The sequence below is a fragment of the Fusarium phalaenopsidis genome (genome assembly GCF_050370095.1).
Source record: "Fusarium phalaenopsidis strain FUZ10S chromosome Unknown contig_32324, whole genome shotgun sequence".
Taxonomy (NCBI): Eukaryota; Fungi; Ascomycota; class Sordariomycetes; order Hypocreales; family Nectriaceae; genus Fusarium; species Fusarium phalaenopsidis.
Genome location: NW_028145395.1, coordinates 94,819 through 121,139, shown reverse-complemented (window position 1 = coordinate 121,139; position 26,321 = coordinate 94,819). Strand labels below are relative to the sequence as shown.

Here is a 26,321-nt window from a genome sequence, read left to right as displayed (position 1 = left end):
GCAGTGCGGTCGTCTCCTTTATCGTTGTCCCGTCGCTCGTTATGAGACTTAGGCGGTGACGATGCCATGACAGATCGAGGACGCAGAATTGAACTTTGACAACAGTACAGGGTATGCTTGGGCTCAAGTTCACCGAAGCAGCCTAACATGCCGCGGTAAGTATTGATCCTAGGACTGTGTAGATGCTTTCTGTTGAGAAACTGATCAGTCATCCTAGGGATGAAGACTAGTCTCCCGTCTTTTCTGAGAGACAGGTTGCAAGATGTGGAGTGGTGAAGAAAGAAAGGTAGATTGACCACTTACTGGCTTTACCTGCAACCAAGACAGTGTAAGAAGGTTGTTTGAGTTTGGCCTGTTTGAAATCAGAGCTTACCTTTCATCTTGGATGGGGTGGACTCTCGCATCTTATACTCGACGAGAGTATCTTAGCAACCACCGAGAGCTGAGCAACTCTGGTGGGCCGGGCCACTCCGCCAACATGAACATCACAGCAACCCTGCAGTTGCAGCAGTGAACTTGCGGCAACCCTCAAAGCAGCATGATGGAGGGATTAGCTGAAGGCAATTGATCAATCAACAACACGGGTGCATCAATTCATAGGCCACAATCTGCAGCCTCTTGTCTCACCCTAGTGTAGCTCGGATGCTGGCAGCAGGGTTTCCATCACAGACATGCCGAAGGTACTTCATCGACCACCAGGACGCTATGAACACGTCAGGGACCTGTTCTTGTTGTCTCCCCTTTGTCGAATGTGAGAAGATCTCGGTCTAGTTTCATGCAGGTTGGCCGCGGCCATGTTCGCCTCGCGTTGGTCTGCAGCAACTGTTGGAAGTGACTGGGCCGCGCCACTCCGCCAACATGACCGTCACCGCAACCCTGTAGCTGCAGCAGTGAAGTCGCGACAGCCGTGAAGTAGTAAGACGGAGACATGGGCTGAAGGCAATTGATCAATCGGATACACTAGGACATCGGCTCACAGGCCACAATATCATACCTCTCTCCTGTTCTGCTCTGGTCTAGCGATCAATTTGAACAAGAGTATCGAGTCGCAGGCCACCATATGCAGCCTTCTGTCCTGTTCTGTTCTAGTTTTGCTTCAATGTTTCCGTCTGAGCCCCTGCCCATTTGTGACAATGCCGGCAACATGGCGATCTTGTTGGTTCTCTCTATGCGGCCCCCAATCCGAACTTGAGGCGTTCTCGTCATGCAAGACATGGTTCTGATCGCCCGCCCTGGCTAGGTATGCCCCCAGCCTTGGTGTGGCTAGCTCACCCAGCTGTTAAGAGACGTTCCTTGGATCACGGACAATTATGGTTCAATCGCTTGGATTAAAATCAAGTCATAATGTGGAGAGAGCATCATATTCTCTCGGCCGAAATAACTAGTTGTGCGGCGGTATAGACTCACGCTTGAATCTTCCAGGGCACAAACTGTTCCAGCGGCCCGTATCAATCGAGTATCTTTCGATCTGCTGCACTTTACCGAACTGGACGGGCTACTCAGCTCAGCTCCCTGCCCAGCGAATTGATACACGGATCCTTGCAAGAATCGTTACACGAATTATCACGCGAATTGTTGCACGAGTCGTCACGGAAGTCGCTTCACAAATTGCTGCACGAGTCGCTGCACGAGTCACTATACGAGTCACCGCACGAGTTATTACACGAGTCACTGCACGAGTCGCTGCACGAGTTGCTGCACGAGTCGCTGCACGAGTCGCTGCACGAGTCACCGCACGAGTCGCTGCACGAGTCACCGCACGAGCCGCCAGTCACTACGCCGAAGCACAGGGGCAATTTGAGGAACTTGGCGGGGCTCGGGTGATCACGTGCGTGCCCAATATCGAAATTGACGGTGTCAGGCAGCAACGCAATTGTTCTTATTCTTGCTTCAACGGCAATCCTAAGGCAGATCACAACATGTGGTAACAGACTGCGAGTCTTTGACACTGGGCCCACCAAGCAATTCGCGTACGTATATGAGCTCCAAGATACTCATCTATGAGGCCTAACAGTTTGCAGAACGCTTCAGACACACTGCACACCCAACACAAACCAACCGACTACTGTACGATATGTCCCAGGATCCGGACGATGCCCTGAAGGGAATCGAAGTTGAAATACGCGGCTCTCACACTTTTACTGTAGGGGATCAAGAAAAAGTGGTAGCGAAGGGTAGAACTATCATGGTCTTCCCGCCGCAGCAGTCGAAGGCAAGCTGGGCTGGACAGGACACTGGCTCTGGCGGAAGGTCAGTATCGAAAGATATGACGGTCTTCGTGAATGACGTCAAGGTGGCCTTCCACTAGTGATGACGGGGCAACGATACGACTATAATGCTTGTGATGCAGGTTAATCAAATTTACATTGGATGCGCCAAGCAGAAGTTGAAACTATGCTCGTTTATGATCTTCCAACCTTGATCCCACCCGACCCTGACAACGAACCACATATCCTTATTCCTATCATCTGGAATATGCGCCGTAATACAGCTTGTAATCTGAAGTGAGTTGCCAGGGCTGTCCTGGCTTCTTTCCCAGAGCCACTGACGGCTCGTTCGGATGCTACTGCAGACCTGTGCCAGCACCACATCGACGGTTTCGATGTCTATTCCCCGATATTCAAAATATGACGCTAATGCGATGTCAGTATCAATGAAGCTCCTTGGTATGCCCATTTTGAATTTACTGAAAGAGTCAGACCCGGAGATACTTGCGGGGATCCCGTTAGGGCGAAGTTCTAACGCTGGCATCAATTCATCGGATGCAACAGTCTGAGACTCTGGTAATAATCCGGCAGCCTCTATGAAAAGGGGTCAGAGTTGAGGTCCCTCATCAAACAAGGGGCTCTAATCAGACAAGACCTACGTAGTATTTGCATGCCTCGATCGCTTCCATGACACGTCTTCTTGATGAGGTCAAGGAAAATGGTCCTCATGTCACTGGAGAACTGAACCGAGTCAAAGGTAGTCAAGAATAGTCGAGGAAAGATCTGAACTAGGCCATTTGCGTTCAGTTGGGTATAATGGGAGCTGGTCAGGCTGAAGCATGCAAGAATGAAAAGATCGAGTGGCGGAACTTTGACATTAGGGCCCGCGGCCTGAAGAATGGGCATTAATACCAGGCTTTCTGTTTTTCCTGCTGCCGCGTTTTCTACGGAGCTGGTGAAGGTTTTCTTCTTCGTGCTGCGATGGAAGGCCTTCGCTGAGAAACTTTTTAGCTTCACCCTGTCTTGATCGATGGTGTTTCGCAGCTGAGTAAAGTAGAGCGCCGCATCCAAACGCTTTCGGTGAACATCAATCTCCTCTTGCAGTCCGAAAAGATGGCTGATACCATCATCGGGAAACGAAAGGGTTGGCTCAGACTGCATGATGGTGATTAAATCGATAGAATCAAGCCTTGGAGGTTGTGAGAGGCTACTCAGCTCGTCAGGCAAAGCAAAAATGAAAGAAAAAAATGACAGAGGATGCAAGAGGTGAGTGAATAGACGAGTTGGTGGATGATGCGAGAGATGAGTCGACAGACGAGTCGACAGACGAGTTGGCAGAGGATGCGAGAGAGGAGTCGACAGACGAGTCGACAGACGAGTTGGCAGAGGATGCGAGGAGGAGTCGATGCGTGCGACGTAGAGCGGGGTAAACGGTAAACCACTTGGTCGGAGTTGATTGGCTCTCGGCTCAGCGGGACTTTACCTAAACCGCCCATGTTCATTCAATAGCGAGGTATCAACAATAATAACCTGTTTGTTTGTGCTAGTCGCGCCACGCTTTCCCATTCGTACCTCCGAGGCTGCATGCCACAACCCATCGGGCAAAGAATTATCCCTTCAACTGGCATAAACCTGTCACACGCATGTTCGTATAATGATGGGGACAGATAGTCAGAAGATGGGAGAGGAGTGAGAATGATTGATTTAGGATGATCATGTGTGTGACTGATCTGTAGATGTGTTGTCTCCTTGTTCTTCGTTCTCCCTCCTCGTCTCTATATCTAAAGAGGCGAAGCCAAGATACTAGGTCTGCTGATCCTGTTCAGACAATTCATGTATCATCGTAAGACATCTTCCCTTGAGGTGGCTGCCTGTGCAACACCATCTTGCATGCCACTTCTCCAACAAAACCTTCGCTCCGTACCTCGCCCCGGTGGTTATGCCTCTAGCAGATAGCGCCTACCACAGAGGGTTTCAGGGGGGAGGAAAGCCAGTCGCGGCATCGTTGCAGTGCGGGCGACGAGCGTGACCTTCAAAGCCCTGATTTACAGCGTAATCACATCAATCGCAAGGTAAATTCAAGCTGCCTAGCTTGTAAGGGCTTTCGGCAGGGGCAAATAAGGTCAAAAGGCGAGAAAATAAGTCCTCTTGAGGAGCTCACCTCCAGAGGCCGCCCATCTTTCTTCGTAAAGTCTTTGAGCACGGACCCTGTCGTGGCTGATGTGGCTGTTCACAGTGCAACATGCGTTGCAGGAACTGTGATAATCTGCCCCACCTCCTCAACACCCCTGTCGCTGTCACGTGCTGTCATCATCCACCGCCGCTTATGGCCGTAGGAAAATGCTGACAACTACATACCATTCTCCTTCAATCCAGCACAACGCGACCAGAATAAGCCCTGGCTTCTGACCCAACATGGTGCCCCAGTTCTTTGATGCTAACCATGAAACTCTTTAATCGATAATTTGCAGTCTAACAAACATAGGAACAGGCCGTCACAAAGAGGCACTCGACATATTATATTTTTCTGAAGTAGTCTATCATGCCCGATACCATTATGTCGACAGGGGCAAATTCACTATCATTGCATTTTGGCCAGCTCCACAACAGAAAACCCCAAGAGAACAACCCTCCCTGATTGACAGCCTATAGCAACTGAGTTTGCTGAGACAGCTGCTTTATTGACACGGCTGTCGGCGGGTAGCCAAAGCAAGTCTGTTCCTGCCATCGTCACCCAGGTGTTGTCTCGCAAGCCAAGTTCTGAGGCTATAAAAGACTGCGATGGCATGACAGGCATTGAGGAAGATACCACGTCGCCGGTAAAAGAGAAGACACCAGCATCTGTGACAAGGCCGCTATCGTCAGATGTGAATGAAAGAGCTTTCGTGTAAAAGCCCACCGAAATGACCTTTATGCATCCTCCGGTCTCCGCGTTCCAGATCCGTACTGTCTCGTCGCGGGAGGCCGATGCCACCATCGTCGAGTCGTGCGAGAACACCACCGACAAGACCCAGAAGCTATGGCCCTCGAGCACTTGTTCGCACTTCCCCGTCTTTGCATTCCAGATCCGTACTGTCGAGTCGCGGGAGGCCGATGCCACCATCGTCGAGTCGTGCGAGAACACTACCGACGAGACTGAGTCGCTATGGCCCTCGAGCACTTGTTCGCACTTCCCCGTCTTTGCGTTCCAGATCCGTACTGTCGAGCCGTCGGAGGCCGATGCCACCATCGTCGAGTCGTGCGAGAACACCACCGACAAGACCGAGTCGCTATGGCCCTCCAACGTCAACAAGCATGCATCCCAGTCATCCTTAACCTGCGGCCAAGTAGTCAGCCATCCAGGAACAACATGCTCAAATGACTCTCTGATGAGGCTCCTCCTTGGGGAGAAAACGAGGGCAGAAGAATATATCTGCAACGGTGCTTCATCGATCAATGAGAAATTTGACTGGAAGAACCGAACTGCATCAGCTAAAAAATTCGATAGGCTTAAATCTTCTCGGTTCTAACAAGAGTCAGCATAGGTTAGACTTTAACCTATAAAAGAGACTTACCCCTAGCCAATCAACTAACGACCTGAGTGAGTCGAGACCTTCTCTGGCTCGGTTCATCAAGCTCAGCAACTCCAACCAATGAAGAAAGTGCGTAGTCAAGAACTCATAGACCTCGCGGCTGACTTTCGGCTCAAAATCGACCTTGGTCTGATGATGTACCCAGTAAAGATAAGCATATTGAAGTTGTGGGGGTATGCATTTCTCGAGTTGCACATCGTCCACCGCAGATCGACGCATACCTGGGAAAGACAGTCCGCAAATGTTCTCACGTAAAGCGCCACGCATAACACGCAAACAGTGTTTTGCCAGGTTTCGGTGAGCAAGTTTCTCATCCACCCAAAACTCGCTTGTCCTCTTTTGTGCGGCACCGACAAGGTAGTCTCGAAACGACAGATGCAGTAACCGCACGGGCATTGTGCGTGTCGGCGGGATGTTTAAGACCGAATGGAGTGCGTCCAGTCTGTCATCCACGACATCAGGGGAGACGTCAAGCAGTCGTGATAGGGATGTCACGGACAGAGGACGAGCAAGGGTGATGATACTACCAACAATTGCTCTGAAGTCTTTGATGATCTGCTTTCTATCGTCTTCAGAGACGTCGGTGATTTGGGAGCGCAAGACTGGTCCATAGGTTAGGTCAAGCTGAGACCTATGACTTCTGCTACTTTGATCCAGCACTTCGCGCAGCTGTTTCTGAGGGTTGCCGCGCTTGCGGTTGTCGATGAACCGGCAAACGGTCGCCGCAAAAATGAAGAGAGGTACAGCCATCTGCGTGAGGTCTTGCAACGTTTGTTGCCCTGGCCAGTCGGATGGTAGCTTCCGCTCTTCCCCCACGGTCGAATTGAAGCTCTCCCGAATTTTTCGAAATTCATCAGCCAGAAAAGCAAATATGTCGTGCTCCACGATGTGTCGCGGTATCTTGTGTAGAACCAAGTCTTGGTAGGTGCCGTGGGCTTCGCTAAACCCCAGACGAATGGGGAGTTCCGGTCTGCTGGTCAAAAACACTCGCAGACGAGGCCGAAGGAGTTTCATGCTTGATAAGACGTTGATCAGTAACCTGATGTCGGCGTCTTGCTCACACTCGTCCAATGCATCAATTACAATAACAAGCGAAGGTGGGCTTGCTGACGTCTCCACTGCTTCCGACAATGGGTCTCGAATGAGCTTGTCGAATTGCTCTCGTACGGCTTTCCCAACAATCGCCGGATCAGCACCGATTGCTTTCTTGATAACAGATGCCACTCCCGGAATGCTCCAGGCCAGCTGGCGGGCCAGGGTAGGCACGAACTTAGCCAGATTCTCTCGGTCAGTCTCTCCCCTCTTGAAGAAGAAACTGGCACCGAGATCACCTTGCTTGGACCGAGACCGAGCGACAGTGCGTGAGATGGTCGACTTTCCAGTTCCCGCCATGCCGTTCAGCCAGTATATTGTCTTTGAATTGGGGTCAGCAATCCATCGAGATACATCTTCCAGCAGATCAACCCGAGTGTCCGGCAAGCAGGTTGGGTTGTGTTCTTCGGCATGGGAGTCGAATGATGCTCCTTCGGCGATAGGCAAACGGTCGAGAGCGATATTATAGTCGACTTTCTGGAGGATTGCGCTACATAGAATTAACATCAGCTCAAGCATCGCCTCGCAGACTATGTCACTCACGTCTGATCAACACTCAGTGCCAACACAACATTTTCTCTACAACGTGCAAGGCTTTGTATGGTTCCCTCAATATCTTTGCTTTCGAAAGGCCACTTGAGCGCGCGTATCCCGAAGCGGCTCATCGCCTTACGACCCGTCGAAGGTTCGAGGTCCTGCGCGAGTTTTTCCAGTGTCGCATGGCCATAGTTGATCGCGGAATCCAACTGTTGGGACGCTTCGAGCTGCTGCCCACAAGGCTCTTTGAGAAGTTTCTGAACTTGCTCTCCGGTAGTCTTGAAGTCTGCGACTTCTTTGTGAAGCCGTTCGATGTCGCCTTTGGCGTTCTTCACCCCTCGGGAATACTGAAGACAAAGGGAGAACACCTTGGCGGACAAATCAACCACAGCGATGACGCTGGATGCGACGCCGAGCGCTTCCGCCATCAGGTCCGGCTATCGCAGTCGCTTCCAGGTGTTTTTGACGACAAAGGTGGCCTAACCCTCGTGCGGGGTTGACGAGGCTCAGTCTTACCAACACACGCTTTTCACGTGACGCAAGCCATCATCAGTGGGCTGAGCTGCAGAAGCCGCAGCAAGCAGTCGCATGATGGTCAGATGAAAAGCCAGAAAACCTCGATTCAAAGGATACAAGAGGGGGTAAATGGAAGGAGTCACGGTAAGAAATGTTCTGCATGATTTTGAATGTTTTCAGACAAGACTAAAAGCGGGTGTTGGAATGAAGATAGACCACCCACTTCAGGGACGAGAACTTTGTGGGCAATGGAACCTTGTCCTGATTCAGCCAGCTAACCATCCTAATAAGGAATAGTGTGTTTCCTTTATCGATAGCTTATCGATACCGCCCATCATAATGAAGGCGGCGATGGCGAGACAGTGGGGCTGCCCTTTGTTTAGCCTTTCTTTGACTTCCTTTGACAAGCCCTTCAAAGGCCAAGTACCCATGTAATTCGTAGAATGTTATAGCTACCCATAAACACAATGTGGTGACACGTATCCTCAAGTGCTGCCATCTCATCCCGTTCCATCGTTCCCATCCACCACTCGGCGTTCTGGATGCCTCAAAGTTGCCACCATGGATAGCCAGCTATTGGACTTGACACAGTGGGATCAAGATCTCGACTTTAGCACCCCTCATCTGTCGAGCGATGGCAGCCCGACTGCAAGCCCCGCCCGCCTAACCCCGTCCAGGAGCTACCCCAGACCCGGATTGTCACTGCTTCAGTTAGCCGATTGGGATTCCGAAGTCGCCTACGACGAGTCGCCTCCTACCTGTATTCACTACTCAATCGAGTGGAAGCTGCAGCTGCGTAAGGGAAGGCTCACCAAGCTCACAAATGATACGGAACGAGATCTTGTCCTGGCGCCCGGCGCATATTGGGACAGGACTCTCGAGTCCAAGGTAGAGGGGCTTTTAAGAAAGAAAACCCCGCAAGGTAAATGCTACCTGTCAGAGGAAACGAATGTCATCGTGTCCGTCACCGACCGCAGCGAACGGGATCTCACGAAGCGATTCGACGAGTTTAATATTGACTGGCGACTGGTGGAAGGCCAACTGAGCGATTGGAGCCATCTGTTTCAGATGGGCAAAAAGCTGAGGATTGACATGTCCTTCATTTGTAAGGAAGAGACCCAGCAAGGCTCCGCGACGGGGCTACAGGGTAACCGAGGCAGTGCAACATCCCGACAGCTGGCTGAACGGGATCAGCTGCTGGAGACGCAAGAGGCAGAGGGTCGGCCTCGCGTCTGGAATGACGTGTACAATCTCATGCGATGTAAAAAGGACTCATGTCCAGGCAACTACTGTTTCATCGGCGAGCAGAGGAGACATATTGTGCTAAACACAAACATTTTGACCAAGATGGTGCAGTACGCCGAAGAAGGCAACATGCTGGAGACCCACAAGGATGTGCCAGCCTACATCCTCGACATGATCTACGAGAAGGAGACGGAGGACTCAGAGCGGAGACTGAAACGGAAGGCGCCCGGTTCTGAGAGCGATCGCCCAATCAAGATCGTGAATATCTTGCCCTCGCCCTACGGTCAGCCAAATGCAGAAGGGTGCACTCCGCCGGCGTCAAGCTTTCCGCACGCTTCGCCTTCTGCATTTCACTTGACCGACCTGGTCATTCTAACACCAATTGACAAGTCTATAGACATTTACACCGAATGGAACTGTGACCAGGTCGATGACGAAAACTAGAAAGATGGCTTTCGCAGGGCGAGAAGTATCACGAAATATGACTGTCTTGATCTGAGACACGTGTACTAGGACCAGGATGTCACGTATTACGTCGACAAGGGTATGAAGCCTGGGATTGCTAGATCGTGGGTGCAGGGCATTAAGGCCTGGGCTGACGAGCAGTGATGGAGTATAGTAGTGTATATACTACGGTAGACCGTGTGCAATCTTCTTCGGTAGTGATCAATTCATGGCATTTACTCTTCGTATTCGTCAATCGCAACTCCGGTGTGATGAAAGTGGCCCCTCACACTTGCCTTGCGTCGTCCCACAGCGTCGACGTATGCCTGCAAGAAAGCCTTGAAGTCCTTCTTGAAAAGCGCCGACAGTTCGGGTCCGGGATTCTTGATGAAGTTCTTCAGCTCTGCAAAGAACTCCTCGATCGGGTTAAAGTCCGGCGAGTACGGGGGCAAGTAGACGAGTTCCACACCAGCGTTAGTACACATCTGCTCAATCTCTTCAGACCGGTGGAAGGATGCGTTATCCATGACGAGAACGGACTTTGGCTGTGGCCATTGTCCGCAGCCGCGTAGCAGCTGCTCGATGAAGTCTTTAAACATAGCAGTATCAGTAGACCCAGGATAGACACGCGCCAACTCGATACCATCCTGTGTATAGGCCGCAAGGATCTGATACCTCTGCTCACGGTTGAACCTGCCAACCTCAATGGGTGTGACTCCTCTTGGAGCCCATCCCTTGTCTCGGCGGCCGGTTCGTCGGTCGGCGCCTGACTCGTCTATGAAGATCATCTGGAATGATTTATATTTGGAGATCTTGTAAAGGTACAGGTTTCGTAGTTCCATATTACGTTGCTGTGCGACACGATGGGTGCCCTTCCGGGTCCACCCCGCAGACTTCAGTAGCCGGGTGATGCTGGACAAGGATACTTGGACCTCGAATTGATCACGGAGAAACGCTCTCATCTCGCTTCGGTACATAGTCGGCTTCTTTGCAAGTTCATCGAGCAAGGCATCTTGCATTCGAGCTGTTGTCTCTTTGCGACCGATATGGTTTGGAGGCGCCTTCGTCGAACTGAAGAGCTTGTACCGCGCTCGGGCCTTTCGAACGGTTCGGGGGTCGCAGGGGATGGCCTGGGCTATATGTTTAGTCGATTCATTACGTTGAATCATGGCTTGAAGTTTTTCATGGTCAGCGTCAGAGAGTCGGGGAGCCATCTTAGGTCGGAAGTCAGGGCTTATTCTGGACGTGTTATGGGAAATGACGATGACAGATGTCTGTGTGTTTTCCACGACCGTAAGCGGCCGTGCTTGGTGGCACGTGACAGCAATAAGCATCTTTGGCAAGGTGGGGTTGATTACCACAGTTCTATCACAAGCAAAACGCACTATCGAGAAGCCACACCAGCCACGCCGAGGTCCGTGCTCAAAGACTTTACGTAGAAAGCTGGGCGGCCTCTGGAGGTGGTCGGCACTGTAACTGCCAAAGGCGGAAGCAGACTTGGTACGGCTGCCGCTTGTGCAATGTCGCGATTTGTAACAGCCAAAATTGTTGGGACTTCTATCACCATGTAATTTAGGTGTGGAACTAAGTACCTTTCATTTGATGCATTTTAATTGGCCCCGACCCCTCGTCGTGATCTGGTTGGAGCCTTGTGGGCACTCATGGGATGGTGTTGACTGTTGATTCGTTCGTAGTACGATTTATGGATCATGGGCCCCGGATCGCTTAAGCTGTACTGGCGAAATTCTATGGGACACACGTGATTTGCTCGGTGGGATCTCCACAAGAACCCCAACGTGATAAAATTCTCCGTAAAAGTCAAAGGAAAAACGACACGACAGCGAATATCCCATATCCCATCACTTACAAACGATCAAGCCACTACCAAGACTTATATTCTGAACACTAAGGGCGAAACTCAATCCAATCACTCGTAGCTATCTCTACGGCAAAATTGATGCCTCCAGTGCTCTCCTGGCGAGCAGGGCAGTCACTACACCATGGGGGATTTCAAAGCGGATGCTGGGTATGTTTGAGACACCTTACTTAACTGAGTATCTTCTAAGTTGATCCACTTCTATAAGAATCAGACATGAAACCACCCCTGATGAATATTCGACAAGGGCCGGTGGAAGAGAGAATTTCCCGACCGCGCCAGATAGAGCTGTGGCGAGTGTAGGGGATCGAACCTATCCTTCAGGATCTTGGGAAGATGAGATTGAAACCCTCGATGCTCTGCGGCGAGAATGAAAATTTTATCGTATATGTCATTTGGAACGATGGCCAGAAGTAGAAGCACGATGCGGAAACAATGCACGAAAAGTGCCCCAAAAAGGTAGTTCATCCCAGCACATGTTCTTCCTGAATTATGTGTTGAAATGACTCAGATGTGCGACTTCTACGCGCGATATATAAAATCAATTCATGGCGGTTAGTCATTGAATTGGAACCCGGCTTCCCCATGTCGTCGGCCTTTTTGGCCTCTGCAAGACCTTTGTAGATGCCATAGTTCGGCCAAGCCGTGCCGGTTGCACAGTGGCCGTGCTTGCGAAGAGAGCGGAAGAGGTCCGGTGACGAGAAGAGGTTTTGATACGTCGATGTCGCTGGACTAATCCAGAACTGATCCAGAATCTGACTGTATAAGGGAAACGAATTCCTCAGAGGCACACGAGGCACAGGCCCAATACACAGCGTCGATAAAGACAGAGGCAGCGTATAGATCCTCCTGGCAGGTATTTCTCTTCATTGGTATCGTCTTTATCTTTCTATTCCTGGCGGACGAAGGCAGCATGGTGATCTGGCTTCGGCTCGGGCATTAATTCTTGTCAATGGATGAGACATACGACAAGTTCGCCCAAAGCTCTCCGAAGGTCACTCCCATCCTCAAGGCCATGCGCTCAGGGCCTGGTATCCCTTCAATTGTCGAGGAGCTCCGGTCGGGTCACAGCAGGGGTTGGCGGCCAATAAAAATGCATCGGATTGAAGGTACCTAGCCCCTCACCTATTTTAGCCTATGGTAGAAGTACCAGCAGTCTCTCGAGATACAAATCGCTACATCACACTGCTCACATCCCCAAACTGTCTGGCGCCTCCTTTTATTACGACTGACCGGCGCCAACGGCCTCCTTGAGCTTCTTGACCTTGGCTACCCTAATTGGAGCCCCTGGGTTGACTGCCTCCGTAGGTAGTGATGAAGGTATCGATTGGGAAGTCATTATCTAATTAAGAATGGTTTGTATGAGGATTTAGGTGGTATTGATTAATGACGCATCGTGTGGTTCCCCTTATGTACCTCCTTGTTGACAAGGGTAGTGTGGGGCTGGGTACTCGCCGGAGCTCCTCGACAATTGAAGGGATACTACACTGCCTCTTTCTGGCGAGTGAAAGGGTCTGGATGGCAACGCCAATGCCGTTGGATCAAGTGGAGTGGGCATGGAAGATCCACAGCCCTCCTGGAACTGCAACTCAGCCAAGCCCATTGCAGGATAAATATGCTAGTGATGCAGTCTAGGGTTTAGTTTGTGTTAGACCCTGAGGTATTGGATGGACCAAGAATGTCAAGTGACTGAGAATCATACTGGCGGCGCTACGATTATGAGGTTGGAAGAGGGCATCGAGTGGAAGCGGAGGCGGCAAGTGTACCCCGGGAATTGACGGAGGAGATGAGATTATTTTCTTTATTTATGTAGCAATCCATGAGGTTTTGGCACAAACGTGAGCTTGATTCGGGTCGGCCGACGGCTTCAGTCATGAGTTGCCTGGTCGCCTAGTCTCGTAGTGATACCTCAGAGCTAAACGCATGACACAACGACTAATGTACCGAACTGAAAACGGGGCAGGCAGCCTTGGACTCCTTGGGCATTATTTTTGTTGCTGTTTTCCTTGAAACTTCATGGGTCTCTAGATACGTCGCTATTGCAGCAGGAAGTCGATAGCACTGTAGCTCGTACTGCCTGCTGATCCTACTGCTTGGAGCTGTACAAGAGGGGCAAGACGAAACAGTTAGTCCGCTAAATCACGATGAATTGATTCCGAACCTGGCGTGTTTCCTCCCGTAGTCTGCATGTGAACGGCAGAAGCAATACAGCCTGTCATATTCGCCCCTCTTTCCCCTTCCAAGACCATCATTGATAATTCAGGGCATCTGCTCGCCAACTACAAATTTGTCACGTACAACGTCAGCCCATTGCAGACAACTCTTTCCCACTGTCACTTACTCTCAGTGTCCCTCATTCTTCATGCCCGACTGTTACCCTCCTTTACTCTTTGGGTAAGCCCCATCAATGACCCCTTGCCCAACATCACAATCATAGCGACGGGAGGTACGATAGCCGGTGCAACAGATTCCCCAGCAAGGACAACAGACTACGAGGCTGGCGCCTTTCACATTGATAACATCACTGGAGGTATCTCTGAGCAATAGCGCAACGATGCGATTGTTCACTACGACCAGTTCATGAATGTCGATAGCCTTAACATTGACTCACCGCGTGCAATCAGCATCAGCCAGCACGTCACAGAAGTGGCAAACAATCTACACATACAGGGAATCGTTCTTCTGCTCGGCACGGATCTCTTGTCCGAGGTAGCTGCTCTTTTAGCCCTGACGGTGACAAGCCATAAGCCTATCGTCATAACAGGTGCCATATTGCCGCCCGGGACCTACGGCGCAGATGGACCCGGCAATATCCTCGCCGCTGTGAAAACAGCTGCAACGAAAGGTTGGAGCTCAGAAGGACACGAAGTCGTGATCGTCATTCAGAATAAGATTATGGCTCCCTGGGGAACCAAAAAGGAGAACAATGAGTTCTTGCCGGGACCAAGGTCGTTTCTGGGAGATATCAAGGATTTTAGACCAATTTTTCGATGGCTCCCCGGCCCCTGTGCTCCTATGAAGTTTAACCTCAGTGGAATCTCGCCAGGAACCCCATTGCCACAGGTGGAATTCATCCCAGCCTATCAAGACTTTCCTATATATCTTGTTGAGGCGGCTATCGCCAATGGAACCAAAGGAATAGTTCTAGGTGTGTATGGAGATGGATATCGGCCGGCAACATCAGCGCAACAGCTGAAGAAGCTGGCGGATGAGAGCAACGTTGTTATGGTATTTGCCGCTGAGGGCCAGTTAGAATATGTGGCAAATGCGCGGGTTGGGGCTGGAATACCAGGGGGCGGCTGGATCCCGCGTCAACTCAGGATCTTCTTACAGCTTCTACTTCAGGAGGGGGCTGGTAAGGAAAAAATTAGGAGGGCTGTCTTGAAGTCTCCGGGATCGTGTCCCTCTCACGGTATTCAGGGGAATTGACACGGGCAAGGGCCACGAGGTGTGATCACAGCAGACGTCGGCCGGCGTCGCACCATCGACCAGCGTCAGCGTCTAATTTCGTGACACATGGTCACAAAATGCAGGCGAGCCTACGCCTGGTTCACCAGATTTATCTAGAGGTTAGAATAGTCAGGGCAAAATCATGCCACTGTAAATGCGATCCACTCTACTGCGAGATGGCTCCAATCGTGATCATCTGGCCGAAGCTCCAGGCATAGGAGAAACCACGAAGCAACTCTCTCGTTACAAGCAGACGAAGCCTTCCATTGAGTTCGACTGTCTACTACCCGAGGCGACGAAAGCCGCCACCGGGTGTCTAACTGTAGACAAGGTCGGCCGTAAGACAGGTAGTCGATTCTAAACATCAATATCATTGACATAAGAGGCAAACATCTGCATAGCCGACAACCAAGCAAGCCTCCTTTCATAAATTGCATAAAACATAAAGAATTATCTAATTATGACAGATTGCATCTTGTGCAACAGTCAATCATAAATGGAGGCGAGTTGTGCACTGTACTCATCACCAATTAGGAAGTACAGAATAAGCAGCCACGAATCATCCGGAGAATCAGGAAAAGCAATTATACCTGTGTTGGGCAACAGCCTCCACATCACATTCGAGGCTGCGGGGCTGAAGATACTTGCCTGTGGCTTGTTCGCCAGCCCCCTCCTCTATTGAGCAACCGCGTCGCGTAGGAACGCGCCCGACCAAGTCGCGGCTTTGACCAACATCAGTGACGCCCTCCTACTACTCTATCACTTTGCCGCATCAACCTCAATCACCAACCCAGGGCAAACGAGGAAGGAGATTATATCCTGCGCTCTCGTGTGTTGCTTCAGGTACTGCCTCGGCACAAACCTTCTCATCGCGCGACATCGAGCTGACCGTGATTAGACCCCTAAGACGTTCATGCTTCACTGCTGAGAGCCAGGGACCGGACAATGGCTACAGGTACTCCCATCAAGGAGGGTGGCGTCCCCACGGTTCGCAAAAGGAATGTCGGTGGTCCCAAGGTGCCGTCTGATGCTGGCACCGGAGCTCATAGTGAAGGCCTGAGAAGAAGTCTCAGAGGAACCCCGCCAAAGACAACGTCGATCGCCTCACACCTGGCGCTGCCGAACAGAACGAGCCGAAGAGCACCAACGAGCAGAGGGGCAAGAAAGATGCCGGGGTGAATGGTGACGCCGCTGCCGCACCTGCCTCGATGGATGAGTCACAGGTTAACAAGTTCAATGCCCATCGCGTCGATACTGAAGTTTCGACTGTTGAGATTCAAGTTGAATGGGAGGATGGTGAGACAACTTGGGAGGCGGAAAGAGATCTGCAGGAAGTCGTCCCAGCCCTCGTCTACAAGTACTGGGACGGGCTCGGGGGACGCGAGAGTGCGACTAACCTCGAGCTTTACCACGTTTTCAAGATCTCAAAGCGTGCCAAAGTCTCCAAGACCCAATACATGTATCGGGTCCAGTGGGTTGGCTATGACCCCACCGACTCAACGTGGGAACATGATTACACGCTTCAAAACATTGCCCCGGATGTGCTCGAAAAGTTTGAGGCCAAGGTATCGAAGGGGGGTACCGCGGGGTCTCAGAAGCGCAAGAATATCCGTAGCCCAGGAGGACCACGCAAGAAGGTTAGAGGTGCCAATAACTAATGACTGGGGACCTCGTTAAAGTCGGTTCATTCCCAGTGAGACAACTCAGCAAGGTCGTTGAGTACAACGGGTTCCGCGAGAGTGTGCCTTCCATATTTAGAAGTTAAGTTATTGAAGATAAAAATGCGAAGCTTCCATATAGGTGCAATATAGTTTTCAGTAATCTTCGTGCTTTCGCAGTTGCCTGATACGATACTTGTTCAAACAGGTCCTGCTGCAACAGCCCCGGTTCTGTCATGGGGCATATTGATGTTGCCTCGCCCAGCGAAGCGGACGAGAAAAGTATGTCCTGTTCTTCCACGTTCCTCACTTGTTTTCGACGAGCGCCGTATCACCAATTACTCGCTCTTCTGCCTACATCGCTCCCCTCGTCCACCCACCCGAAATCAACCAACTACCGCGGCATGCCAGCGTGCACCCTCAACCACACATTCAGATGGCCAACCCCTCACCCTTATGCAGTTGTTGTCATTAACCACCCAAATGCGCCTCCTCAGCCGCATTGCCAACCCCTCAGAAACATGCTATGCAACCTAGGCTGTCGGCGATTCCCTCTGCTCTCTTCAGTATGGCACCGGAGACAATGACCTTCTCTTGATTATGCCTTGCTGTCTTTTCCCGTGTAAATATGCCATCCCTTGCTGACGGCTGACTTAAGCGTCAAAAATGACGATGATGAGCCTGAGACGCATTTCACCGGGGGCTTTTTATGAGCTTTACGTTTCCAGAGTGCTTGTAACCCATATATTTGATATACTGGCTTCTCTGGAGTCAATGGTTGAATGTTGAGTAGGGCCATCAACGGCTTCTACACGTGCCCTCCTCCTCATGGCCATGGCAACCTCAATAGCGAGGCCAAGAGTGAGATTAAAATCAACGACTACCTTTGAGTCAAAAAGAGTTCCTTTATTTGACCGACGTCCTGCCAAAGATGAGAGAAAGCGTCGGACTGTTCTGGGGCATGATGTTTGAATGATCAGTACACAATTCTGGTACATGAGGCACATTGTGTTGGTTGATCAAACTTGACAGCGGAATCAGATAGCCGACCGGCATGATACCGGCTTGGTTGAGGGAGCATTTATGTAAGGGTAGATGGTTGCAACTCACAGTTGAAATCGACAGTTGCTTGGCATTTAGTGTAGAGGAGAGATGTGATAGACTTTGATGCTCAAGGTTGTCATAGCAAATCGGAGACACTGATCTAAATAGGGTAGGCGATACCAGCACAGTCGCCGGCTAGATCATCCTAATTGGTGTTGCTTCAATCTGATATTGACATTAGACAATAGAGACATCTAGGCTAATGGGCCTCTACCGGGCAGCGTCGATCCCTGGGTTGATCTTTGCATGTCATGGGGCGGAGTGGATGCCCTCAAGTACGGCGGCATTGGCATTGACGACTTTGAGTTTGAGCTGGATGGAAGCGGCAAAGCAACCGGGATCAGGCCCAGGGTATGGAGAGAGACTCTTGCCAGGGTCGCAAAGTGAGTGCCGGTAGTTATTAGTATGTATACTAGTTCTCATCACAAACGAGAAGAAAGCTCTGGTTCGTATTTCTTATCCCCCTCGTGGTCACAGGATTCTCGCTACCCCATTCTAAGGCGACAACGAGGATGACGGGAGCAGTGACCATGTACGTGAATTAGTACTGAATGAGAGTGGCTCGGGGCTTGCCCTTAAGCTTGGACAAGATGCAACTCATTACTCTGTGCCCGCGAGGGTTTCCTGGCTAGTATCGGATGAACTGGAGCATCAGAGATTTGCGTTATGGCACAAACCATTGATCTCCTTCCATGATTATTGCCCAAGCAAGTAGGCAAAGACTTACACTACAAGCGGAGGGATAGGACATGGCTCGACTCCCAGAGACGAGGAGTGCCCCGAGGGACTCTAATCGACAGAAGTAACGGCCGCACAGCCGTGAAAGAGTAGATTCAGCCTCGCCGACGTCTGTCCAAGAATCAAGAGGACAGACTGGCTTTCTGGATACTCCGGCAGGAATCCTTGGGCTATGCTCCGTCCCACAGTCAGATCCTGTTGGAAGAACTGAGGGTTCCCCCTCAACTTCAGGATCAAGATTAAAGTTAAAAGCTTGATGTCCAAAACTCGGAGCATAGGACTGTCGTCTAGGGCTTTGTAGGACTCAAGTCCTAGGAGGAATCAGTCGAAGATATAAGGCCTCAAAGGTCCTTCGACTGTAAGGAGTTAAGAACAGCAATAATAACAATTTGTTATCGAGTGCACTCAGCATTCCTGCGCAATCCAACAACAGATCCTCGCTTGCGTCATCGGCTTGTTGAGACAGCAGGACGAACATCCCGAGTTAGGACGCAATTGGGTGACCAGATTTATTAAGCGCCGCATAGACCTAAAGGCCAAGATGGGTAGACGTCAGGAAGCCAACAGGTTCAACTCTTTCACGCCCAACCAAGGCAGTTCACTGGTACTTTGATATTAGGGAGGGCCAGTATGGCTGGATCAAGCCTGAAAACACCGTCAACGTTGACGAAGGGGGTATTATGACTGGTTTCGGCAAGCATCTATCTGTATACCTTGTCAGTGCTTGAAATTTGACCGACTAATCCTTTTTATTTAGGCTTAGATAGCCTGGTTGTTTGAAGCGCGGACCCAAAGCGGAAGGCATTTCTCAAGGGACCACAGACTCGAAATTGGACTTCATTTATCGAAGCTGTCACGGCTGACGGCCGCGCCTTAATCCCTGGCATAATCTTCAAGGGGAAAGAACTCCAGAAACAGTGGTTTCTTGAGGAATTCAAGCAGATAGCAGACTGGTATTACATAACTTCGCCTAACGGGTGGACTGACGACCACATTGGCGTTGAATGGCTTGAAAGAGTCTATCTGCCCCAGACCATGCCTGCCGACGACTCTGACGCGAGACTGATCATTTTAGATGGTCATGGGAGTCATGCAACGATATGTTCTTCCTTTCCTTCAGCTCAAGATCACTACTGAGCGACGGAAGGACGAATGGATGGCCACGTACTTGTTGAACAACGTTTATTGTTGTTATCTGCTAGCACATTGCTCTCATGGGCTCCAGCTGTTAGACAATAGAGTATTCAATGCTTCCAAAGCCGCATATTGACGGGAGTTGGAAAAGTTCGCGCCATTGACTGATTCCACTCCAAAGGACAAGGTCAATTTCATCAGGGCCTACGCCAAGGCGCGTCGAGTTGGAATGACTGAGAAGAACATACTCTCCGGCTGGAGTGTTACTGGGAATTGGCCGATCTTACGTGCCAAAGCGCTGCGGCACCCAGAAATCCAACAAGATAGGCCAAATGGCAGCCCAAGAGTGACTCCCGTATTTATGGCGGAGCGATTTGGCACGTGTTGAATCGAGCAGTGGCCCAAGAACGTAGCGTGTGATAAGAGTGCCTACCTGCAGGAGCGTCGCGGAGCTGGCTGAGAGCGACTGCAGGATCATGTAGGAGAAGAAGTAGTTGGCCGCCTTGGGCAGATTCCTGGACAGCATGTCGAGCACGTCTCTTGCTCTTTGCAGCTCTCCCACGTTGGCTGCCAATTCGTCGATCGATGCCGTAAAGAAGGAGGCGATGGAGACGACGAGGAAGATCTGGATATACAGAAAGACGAAGTAGAATCTCTGGACGAACTCGTCCCTTAACGCGTGGGTCTTGACGCCCTTGAACTCGGCCAGGAGTTCCAGGAATGGCGGCAATAGGTAGAGGAGAAGTGCCAGTAGTATGGTAGGCAGGAGGCCGGCGAATGCTTGGACGGCCGTTCTGAGCATCTGTCTGTCCTCCAAAAGCGACTCCCAGCGGCTCCCCTCGACAAGCTGGTCGATTTGGCTCAGAGCGCCGGTCCAGGCCACGGGAATGGACCAAAGCGAGATCATGACGAGCAGGATGCCGTACGCCGCCATCGACCGGAACCAGCTCGCCCGGGAGGATAGGCCCAGATTGGCCCAGATGACTCCCTTGGAGCAGAAACCGATGATTCTGGGGGTCATCTGCCCCGGGAGACGGATAATCTTGCTCTGACAGGCCATGTGAGCTGCCACCTGGGTTTTGAATTGGATGAATGCCGAGTCCAGGAGCGGAAAGCGATCTTCTGGGTTCTTCTGCAGCAGTTCGATTTCCGAGTTCATAGCGTCCAGCTGCTCTCAGCACCAGTCTATGGTGTCGACCCTCTTCGAGAATGGCGCGATCCCGGGAAGCCATGGCAAGCCAAAGAGCGGCAACCGATGGGAGGGTCGGTCGTCTCTACTCAGGATCTCCCACCATGGCCATACCTTGCCATGTTTCTCGCAGTCGGTGCCGCCGCCGCCGCCACCCCTGCCATCACCAGAGTCTCTCAAGGAGAATTTCCCTTGCTTCTCGAAATCCATACGACTGAGGCCTGGAACTCGGGGTATCTGACACCCAGATGCCGATTTCGACCTCTCATACCCACTGGTTGCGACTTCCAACACGCCGTCAGGTCTCAACACCGGTCTGCCAGCTTTTCTCCATGCCCGTTGAGTAGGCTTTATGAGGAGCGTCTCGGCCTCTTCGAGCTTACGATGGATTACATCGCGGCTGTCAATCTTCTCTGCCAAAGAGGAGAGGTCTATATTCACCCACACGTTCTCCACCCCGCCGGGAAACAGGAAGAACAGGTCCCGCAGCTTTTCTCTGGTGCACAACGAAGCGGGGATCGAGTTTACCAATATGGCCCTTGCCGAAGGCCTGGCATGGTGGTCGGCGCTCGTGAGATAGCTCTGCCGCACTTCTACGTACCTATTCATCTCGTGAAAGAAGATGAGGCAGACCCATGCCACGGCTACGACAGATATTGAGAGGTGCGCCCAGTAGCGATGCGTGCTCGTCGGCCGCACATTTCCCCATGCCAACGTGTCCAACCCGGTGGTATGGTCTGGACGCCCGCCCGTCGAGTTTCCCCCTCCGTCAGAGTTGAGCTGGCTACTCCGTCCGCCGATATAGTTTAATGGCACTAGCACGGGTATCACCACCACGGCGATTGGGAAGAAGATAGCGAGCAGAGTCTGTAGGTATCGGAGGAAGAAATACGCATCAAGCCCACACCTCTTTATGGTGTCTTCGTCACGCACGTTCCACAGCCACTTGACGGTGGTGACGAACCCGTAGCGTTGCCGTTCCGGCCGTTCGTGCGGGGGGGCTAGATATAATTTTGACTTGCTGATTGCGTGTATCAGTATGTGGTGTGGTCCCAGGTCGAGGCCAGCAAACTCACAAAACACGGCCTAGATAGTTCCTGAGGAATATAAACATGCTCTGGATTTGTCGTCCTCCTAGCCGAATTCGACTAAACTTGGGCTTTAGTCCAAATTTTTGCGTCCTTTGTCAGACCCGTCGGCTAGTATGCAGGAAGCATGGGGCCTAGGGTTGCCCGGGATTGAAATGCTGTGAGGTCTTAAAAAACTAGAAAGACGTTAGATTAGTAAGTATATATTGTACCAAGATACAACGGCCATTTCAGTCCCAAAACTCGAAACAAGGTATACTATTGCTATTGCCGTAGTGTAGCAGAGAGTTGTTTCACGCCCTGGCTTACGGGATCGGAGGTTGCTGTTGCTATGTTACAGTCGAGACGTTAAAGTGTAGTCACCACTGCCCATGAGGCAGTCTTTGTTCTCTGAAGCTAGAGTGTGACTACATTGATGCTAAATTTTGTTTTATTTTTTCCTTATGTCCTCATCAGCAAATCCTACTGGCGGAGGATACTATTTAATCTGATAAATTGGGGGTCCCGCATCCACAAACTCAAAGCCTTCGCCCTTCGTCTCTCTCTCTCCCTCTTGCTCCACAACAACCAGTAGCCTAGGGCCTTCAACACCTGAAAGTGTGCCCTATAGTGAACTATGGTGCAATGTCAGTCATTACGGAAGCTGATTGTTCATCCGTGATGGTTGTGGTAATCCCACGTAGGATGCACGCCTAGATTCGGAGCCCGCAGATGTATAATGTCTTCTGCGTTTGCACGTAGAAACCTGTGTAGGGAGGGAGTCTTGCTACGCAATTGGGACCAATCCCTCGGGAAGGCTTCTCGGCTTGGCTCAATAGAGGCTCCAACTCAGCAGTCTGCAGCGCTTTCAGATACACGCGGCGAATATCGAATAAGCTGCGTACTGGACGGTTGAGAGGTTCACCATCAATATGAACGGTCTTCACTCCGCGTCCAGTGATTTGAACATCGGTAACTCTCACTGAAATATGACGATTTTCATGGTGTTCTTTATTCATGTTGAAATGTATGCTGTGATGTGTTAGAAGTGTGTGGTGTGAGCGGCGCAAGGACTGGTATTTATCAGAGTGTGTCGATGTGAAGCGTCGAGACTCGTATCAGTGTCGCTATCTAGCACCTGGCCGAATTAGGCGGCTTGCTTCGTCAAAGTCGATGGGGGATGCAATGGGCTGTATTTAGAGCCGAAGATGAATGTCCAACACACTCGCTCTAGCGATTCTATGTTGGAAATATTACACAGGGGTGCTGAATGCAGGTATCGATTGAACTTGATTGTTATTGTTGAGATGAGAGTTCTTGTCGGGTTTATATCTCTAAATGATTCCATCCAGGACTTTGAACTCTAAGTCTAGGACTTTCAGACTGATGGTCTTAATCCTGAAGGGAAGGGGGATCCTCGGATTTCCAACAAGACCTATACATGGCTCAGTCCAGATTCCATATCATCTCCAGCCCCTCCACCATAGCTGTTGCCTCTTTGAAACCCTGTCTGTTTCTGATGTAGACCGCACCTAGCTCATAATCATATGTTACACCGCAGCGATTGAGCGCAGAGAGCCAGCAGTCTTTCAACGCCACCTCGTGAACCTGGGGCACCTGCTCGATTTTCTTCAACAACGTCGTCCAACTATCACTAATCACAAACACATCTGTCTCCATCTACCCGCTACCTAGGTGGCCGAAGATGATGACTTATACTTCGCCTCGAATGTACTCCTTTTCAGTCCGGTTCACTATCTTTCCAATCACCAGGACCGCCAATTCTTCCAGATTCCTAGCCGCATATCCTTTTCTAAATTCGACCTTCTCCCAACAGACTTCCCTTCGGTTGCCATCCTGCAGACAGTATCTGTTACTGTTTACAAAATATATGTAAACATGTCTGCTGGGATCGCCTTGGGGCGGTGGCTGACTTGTGCCCTTCAAAACACCCACTTTGTAGAGTTCGCTCGCATGGTCTAGACTACACTGGGACAAATAAGACGCAGTCTTGTTTCGGTCCTTTGGCACAACCCAGAATGGTGTCTCATCCATCACCATTGGATGGGGACCTGTAGTCTAGCTATTTTGCGCGCGACGTTGCCTCCTTGCGTGCTTAGAATTGGTCATCAAGTATATCTATGTTGGTACCTCAATCTACGGATGCTTTGCGACTGCATCTTGACCATATCAAATATTTTATAGCGAGCTACGTGATGGACTTTAAGATCATCGCAAGGGCGTCATGAGACTAGGGTTTCGAGGCGAGCTAGGCATAGATGTATGAATGTATTATTGTTGTTGGTAAGTTCGGCAGTCTCGGAAGAAAAGATCGAATTCCAAAGGGGAAAAGAACCTTGTCATGGCCAGGTGGAGAATTGACAGTCGGCAGTAGGCTCGCCTCGAGTCGGCGGGGCATTTTCTGAGGACATTGGGACGACACATATGGTATTCGGAGAGCATCATATTCACAGGCCACAGCTGGTTGGACGCGCCAATTACAGCCTATTCTCAACCGAGTCGTCGTCTGTCTATTAGTGATGAAGTTGACTAATGCACGTGTGGAGGATAAAAAGACAGAAAAGCAACAAGTTAGTTATAAAAAGTTGCTCTGCTCTTCGCCAGACGTCTCAATATTGACCCGACTTGTCGTAAGTTCATTCCACAACGCCTTGACCTCGGTCGTGCTGACCGTTCTTGGCCACCACTTGTCGGCAACTTGGTCGCCACCTGCGTATCAATATCCATCGTGTCAATCACGCACCCACTCTCAGTTTGAGCCATCCTTCCTTCATTCCGCAGGTAGGGTAGTTTGTTAGGGGCTAGCCTGTCGAAGATTATACGGCAGATCTTGGACTCTGATACTATTTAGTCCGCTTCAGTAGAGGCACGTAATTGCCATTTTGAGTCCCGGCCAACCGATGGCTTATCGCAGACGGTATTTGGGAGCATTTTGTCTTTCTACGGAAGCCACGTGCAGTGCATGCTGAGCAAGCATATAGCCATACATCTGTATTACCGTCTTGCATCAGGGAAGCGCGCATTCCGTTGGCAAGTTCCTGAAGCTGTCCATCGAAAGACGGAAGATGCCGTAGAAAAATACGTCAGTCGCGGATTTCGGTTTATAACTGCGTCTGACAACGGGGAGGAATGGACTTTTCGCTCTGCCCAAGACAGTGACTCGTTCTTGATCGAGTTTGATGCCTGTGAGCACTATGTGCCTACTTTGTCACAAATCAAGGATTTGCGATGGTGCCATATGGGCGAGATGATCCAGATGTCTTCACACCCGAGAATGACGGATTCGCGACATGAGTTGCTCCGTTTTGGCATCGTCAGTAGGTAGAGATACTTTGCCGAGGCGACCCCCAATATCGACCATAAGGTACAAGCCACGCGCTAGTGAAACCTTGCCCTGTAAGCGTTGCTAATGCAGCGTGTTGATAGCTCACACCGCAGAAGAGGCTACCTGCCCATCCCCGCGCCAAAAGGACGCGGTGTCACAACCGAAGACGGTACCAAGACTCATCGAGGTCCTGGTGACTTGGTTCGACAGTCTTCCCTGGCAGTCCCTCACTTTTTCAGCACTGGTGAATAGACCGAGAGGCGCCATGTTCTGGCCAGCGCCAAATTCTTTTGGCAATGGGGGAGGGAAATAGGGGATCGGTTTACCAGGGGCACTTCGACTTCGGACCTGGCAGGCCCGGGACCAGGAGTGCTTGTCAGCAGAGGTGAGGTCTTATTACCCTGCAGCCACTGCATGCACAACATCTCTGACAACTCCCTCCTGTAAAAGCTTTTTCTTGGCACGCGCTATTAGCGCGCCGCTAGGGGAAAAAAGTTTTCACAGGCCAAAATCGACACCGCAGCTGAGGGCCCGACGGGACCTTGAAAGCTGCCGCAAGAAACCCATTTAGAGAGAGAGGGATGTAGTGAGTTGACCCTTCCTCTCGCCGCTTGCCCCCACGACACTGAGCTTCGCGAGCTCTCCACATCGCCTCTCGGCCCTCCCCCCTTTGTGGTACTTCTGGCTCCTCTGAGCCTCGACTTCTCTGGCCTCACGAGCGTCCGACATTCTTTTGGGCCTTGCGCTCTCCCCCGAACCTCCCGTCCGACCGACTTCTGCAGCTATGGCTGCCCAGATGATACGCGTGGCACCCTGGTGCTCGACGCTCTTGGACTCGTCGCCCTCGCCTTTCCGGGCCTCCGCACCCTGGTTTCTGCAGCCTCGTGCTGCTTCGAGCGATCTCTGCAGCTTCGGCTGCCAGACCTCCCTGGGCCCTCCACCTGTTGGAAACCCGAGGATCCTCCTTCCTTTCAGGACTCAGACTAGCAGTCTGAGAGTCCTAGATGGAATCATTCAGAGATATAGACCTGAGGAGAACTCTTGCCTCAATAATCACAATCAAGTTCATTAAAAATACCTCCACTCAGCACACCTGCGCAATATCAACAACATTTGTAAGCATCACAGATGGAAGGGCTGCGCCGT

The 26,321-nt window shown here is 51.0% G+C and overlaps 5 protein-coding genes across 5 annotated transcripts; 3 read left to right on the top strand and 2 right to left on the bottom strand.

Annotated features, from left to right (window-relative positions):
- Positions 1-5,110: 5,110 nt before the first annotated feature.
- LRP88_12686 (uncharacterized protein) lies at positions 5,111-5,700 on the top strand (the record flags this gene model as incomplete). The annotated part of the gene is made up of 2 exons (XM_083249078.1): positions 5,111-5,491; positions 5,695-5,700. The coding sequence occupies 2 exons, from the start codon at positions 5,111-5,113 to the stop codon at positions 5,698-5,700; spliced, it is 387 nt and encodes a 128-aa protein (XP_083095178.1).
- Positions 5,701-8,485: 2,785 nt separating this feature from the next.
- On the top strand, positions 8,486-9,613 carry LRP88_12685 (uncharacterized protein; the record flags this gene model as incomplete). The annotated part of the gene is made up of 1 exon (XM_083249077.1): positions 8,486-9,613. The coding sequence occupies one exon, from the start codon at positions 8,486-8,488 to the stop codon at positions 9,611-9,613; it is 1,128 nt and encodes a 375-aa protein (XP_083095177.1).
- A 236-nt stretch (positions 9,614-9,849) lies between these two features.
- On the bottom strand, positions 9,850-10,827 carry LRP88_12684 (uncharacterized protein; the record flags this gene model as incomplete). Its single annotated transcript, XM_083249076.1, has 1 exon — positions 9,850-10,827. One exon carries the CDS (start codon positions 10,825-10,827, stop codon positions 9,850-9,852), a length of 978 nt encoding a protein of 325 aa, XP_083095176.1.
- A 5,057-nt stretch (positions 10,828-15,884) lies between these two features.
- Positions 15,885-16,597, top strand: LRP88_12683 (chromo domain-containing protein; the record flags this gene model as incomplete). Its single annotated transcript, XM_083249075.1, has 2 exons — positions 15,885-15,956; positions 16,013-16,597. 2 exons carry the CDS (start codon positions 15,885-15,887, stop codon positions 16,595-16,597), a joined length of 657 nt encoding a protein of 218 aa, XP_083095175.1.
- Positions 16,598-19,856: 3,259 nt separating this feature from the next.
- Positions 19,857-20,594, bottom strand: LRP88_12682 (uncharacterized protein; the record flags this gene model as incomplete). Its single annotated transcript, XM_083249074.1, has 1 exon — positions 19,857-20,594. One exon carries the CDS (start codon positions 20,592-20,594, stop codon positions 19,857-19,859), a length of 738 nt encoding a protein of 245 aa, XP_083095174.1.
- Positions 20,595-26,321: the final 5,727 nt, after the last annotated feature.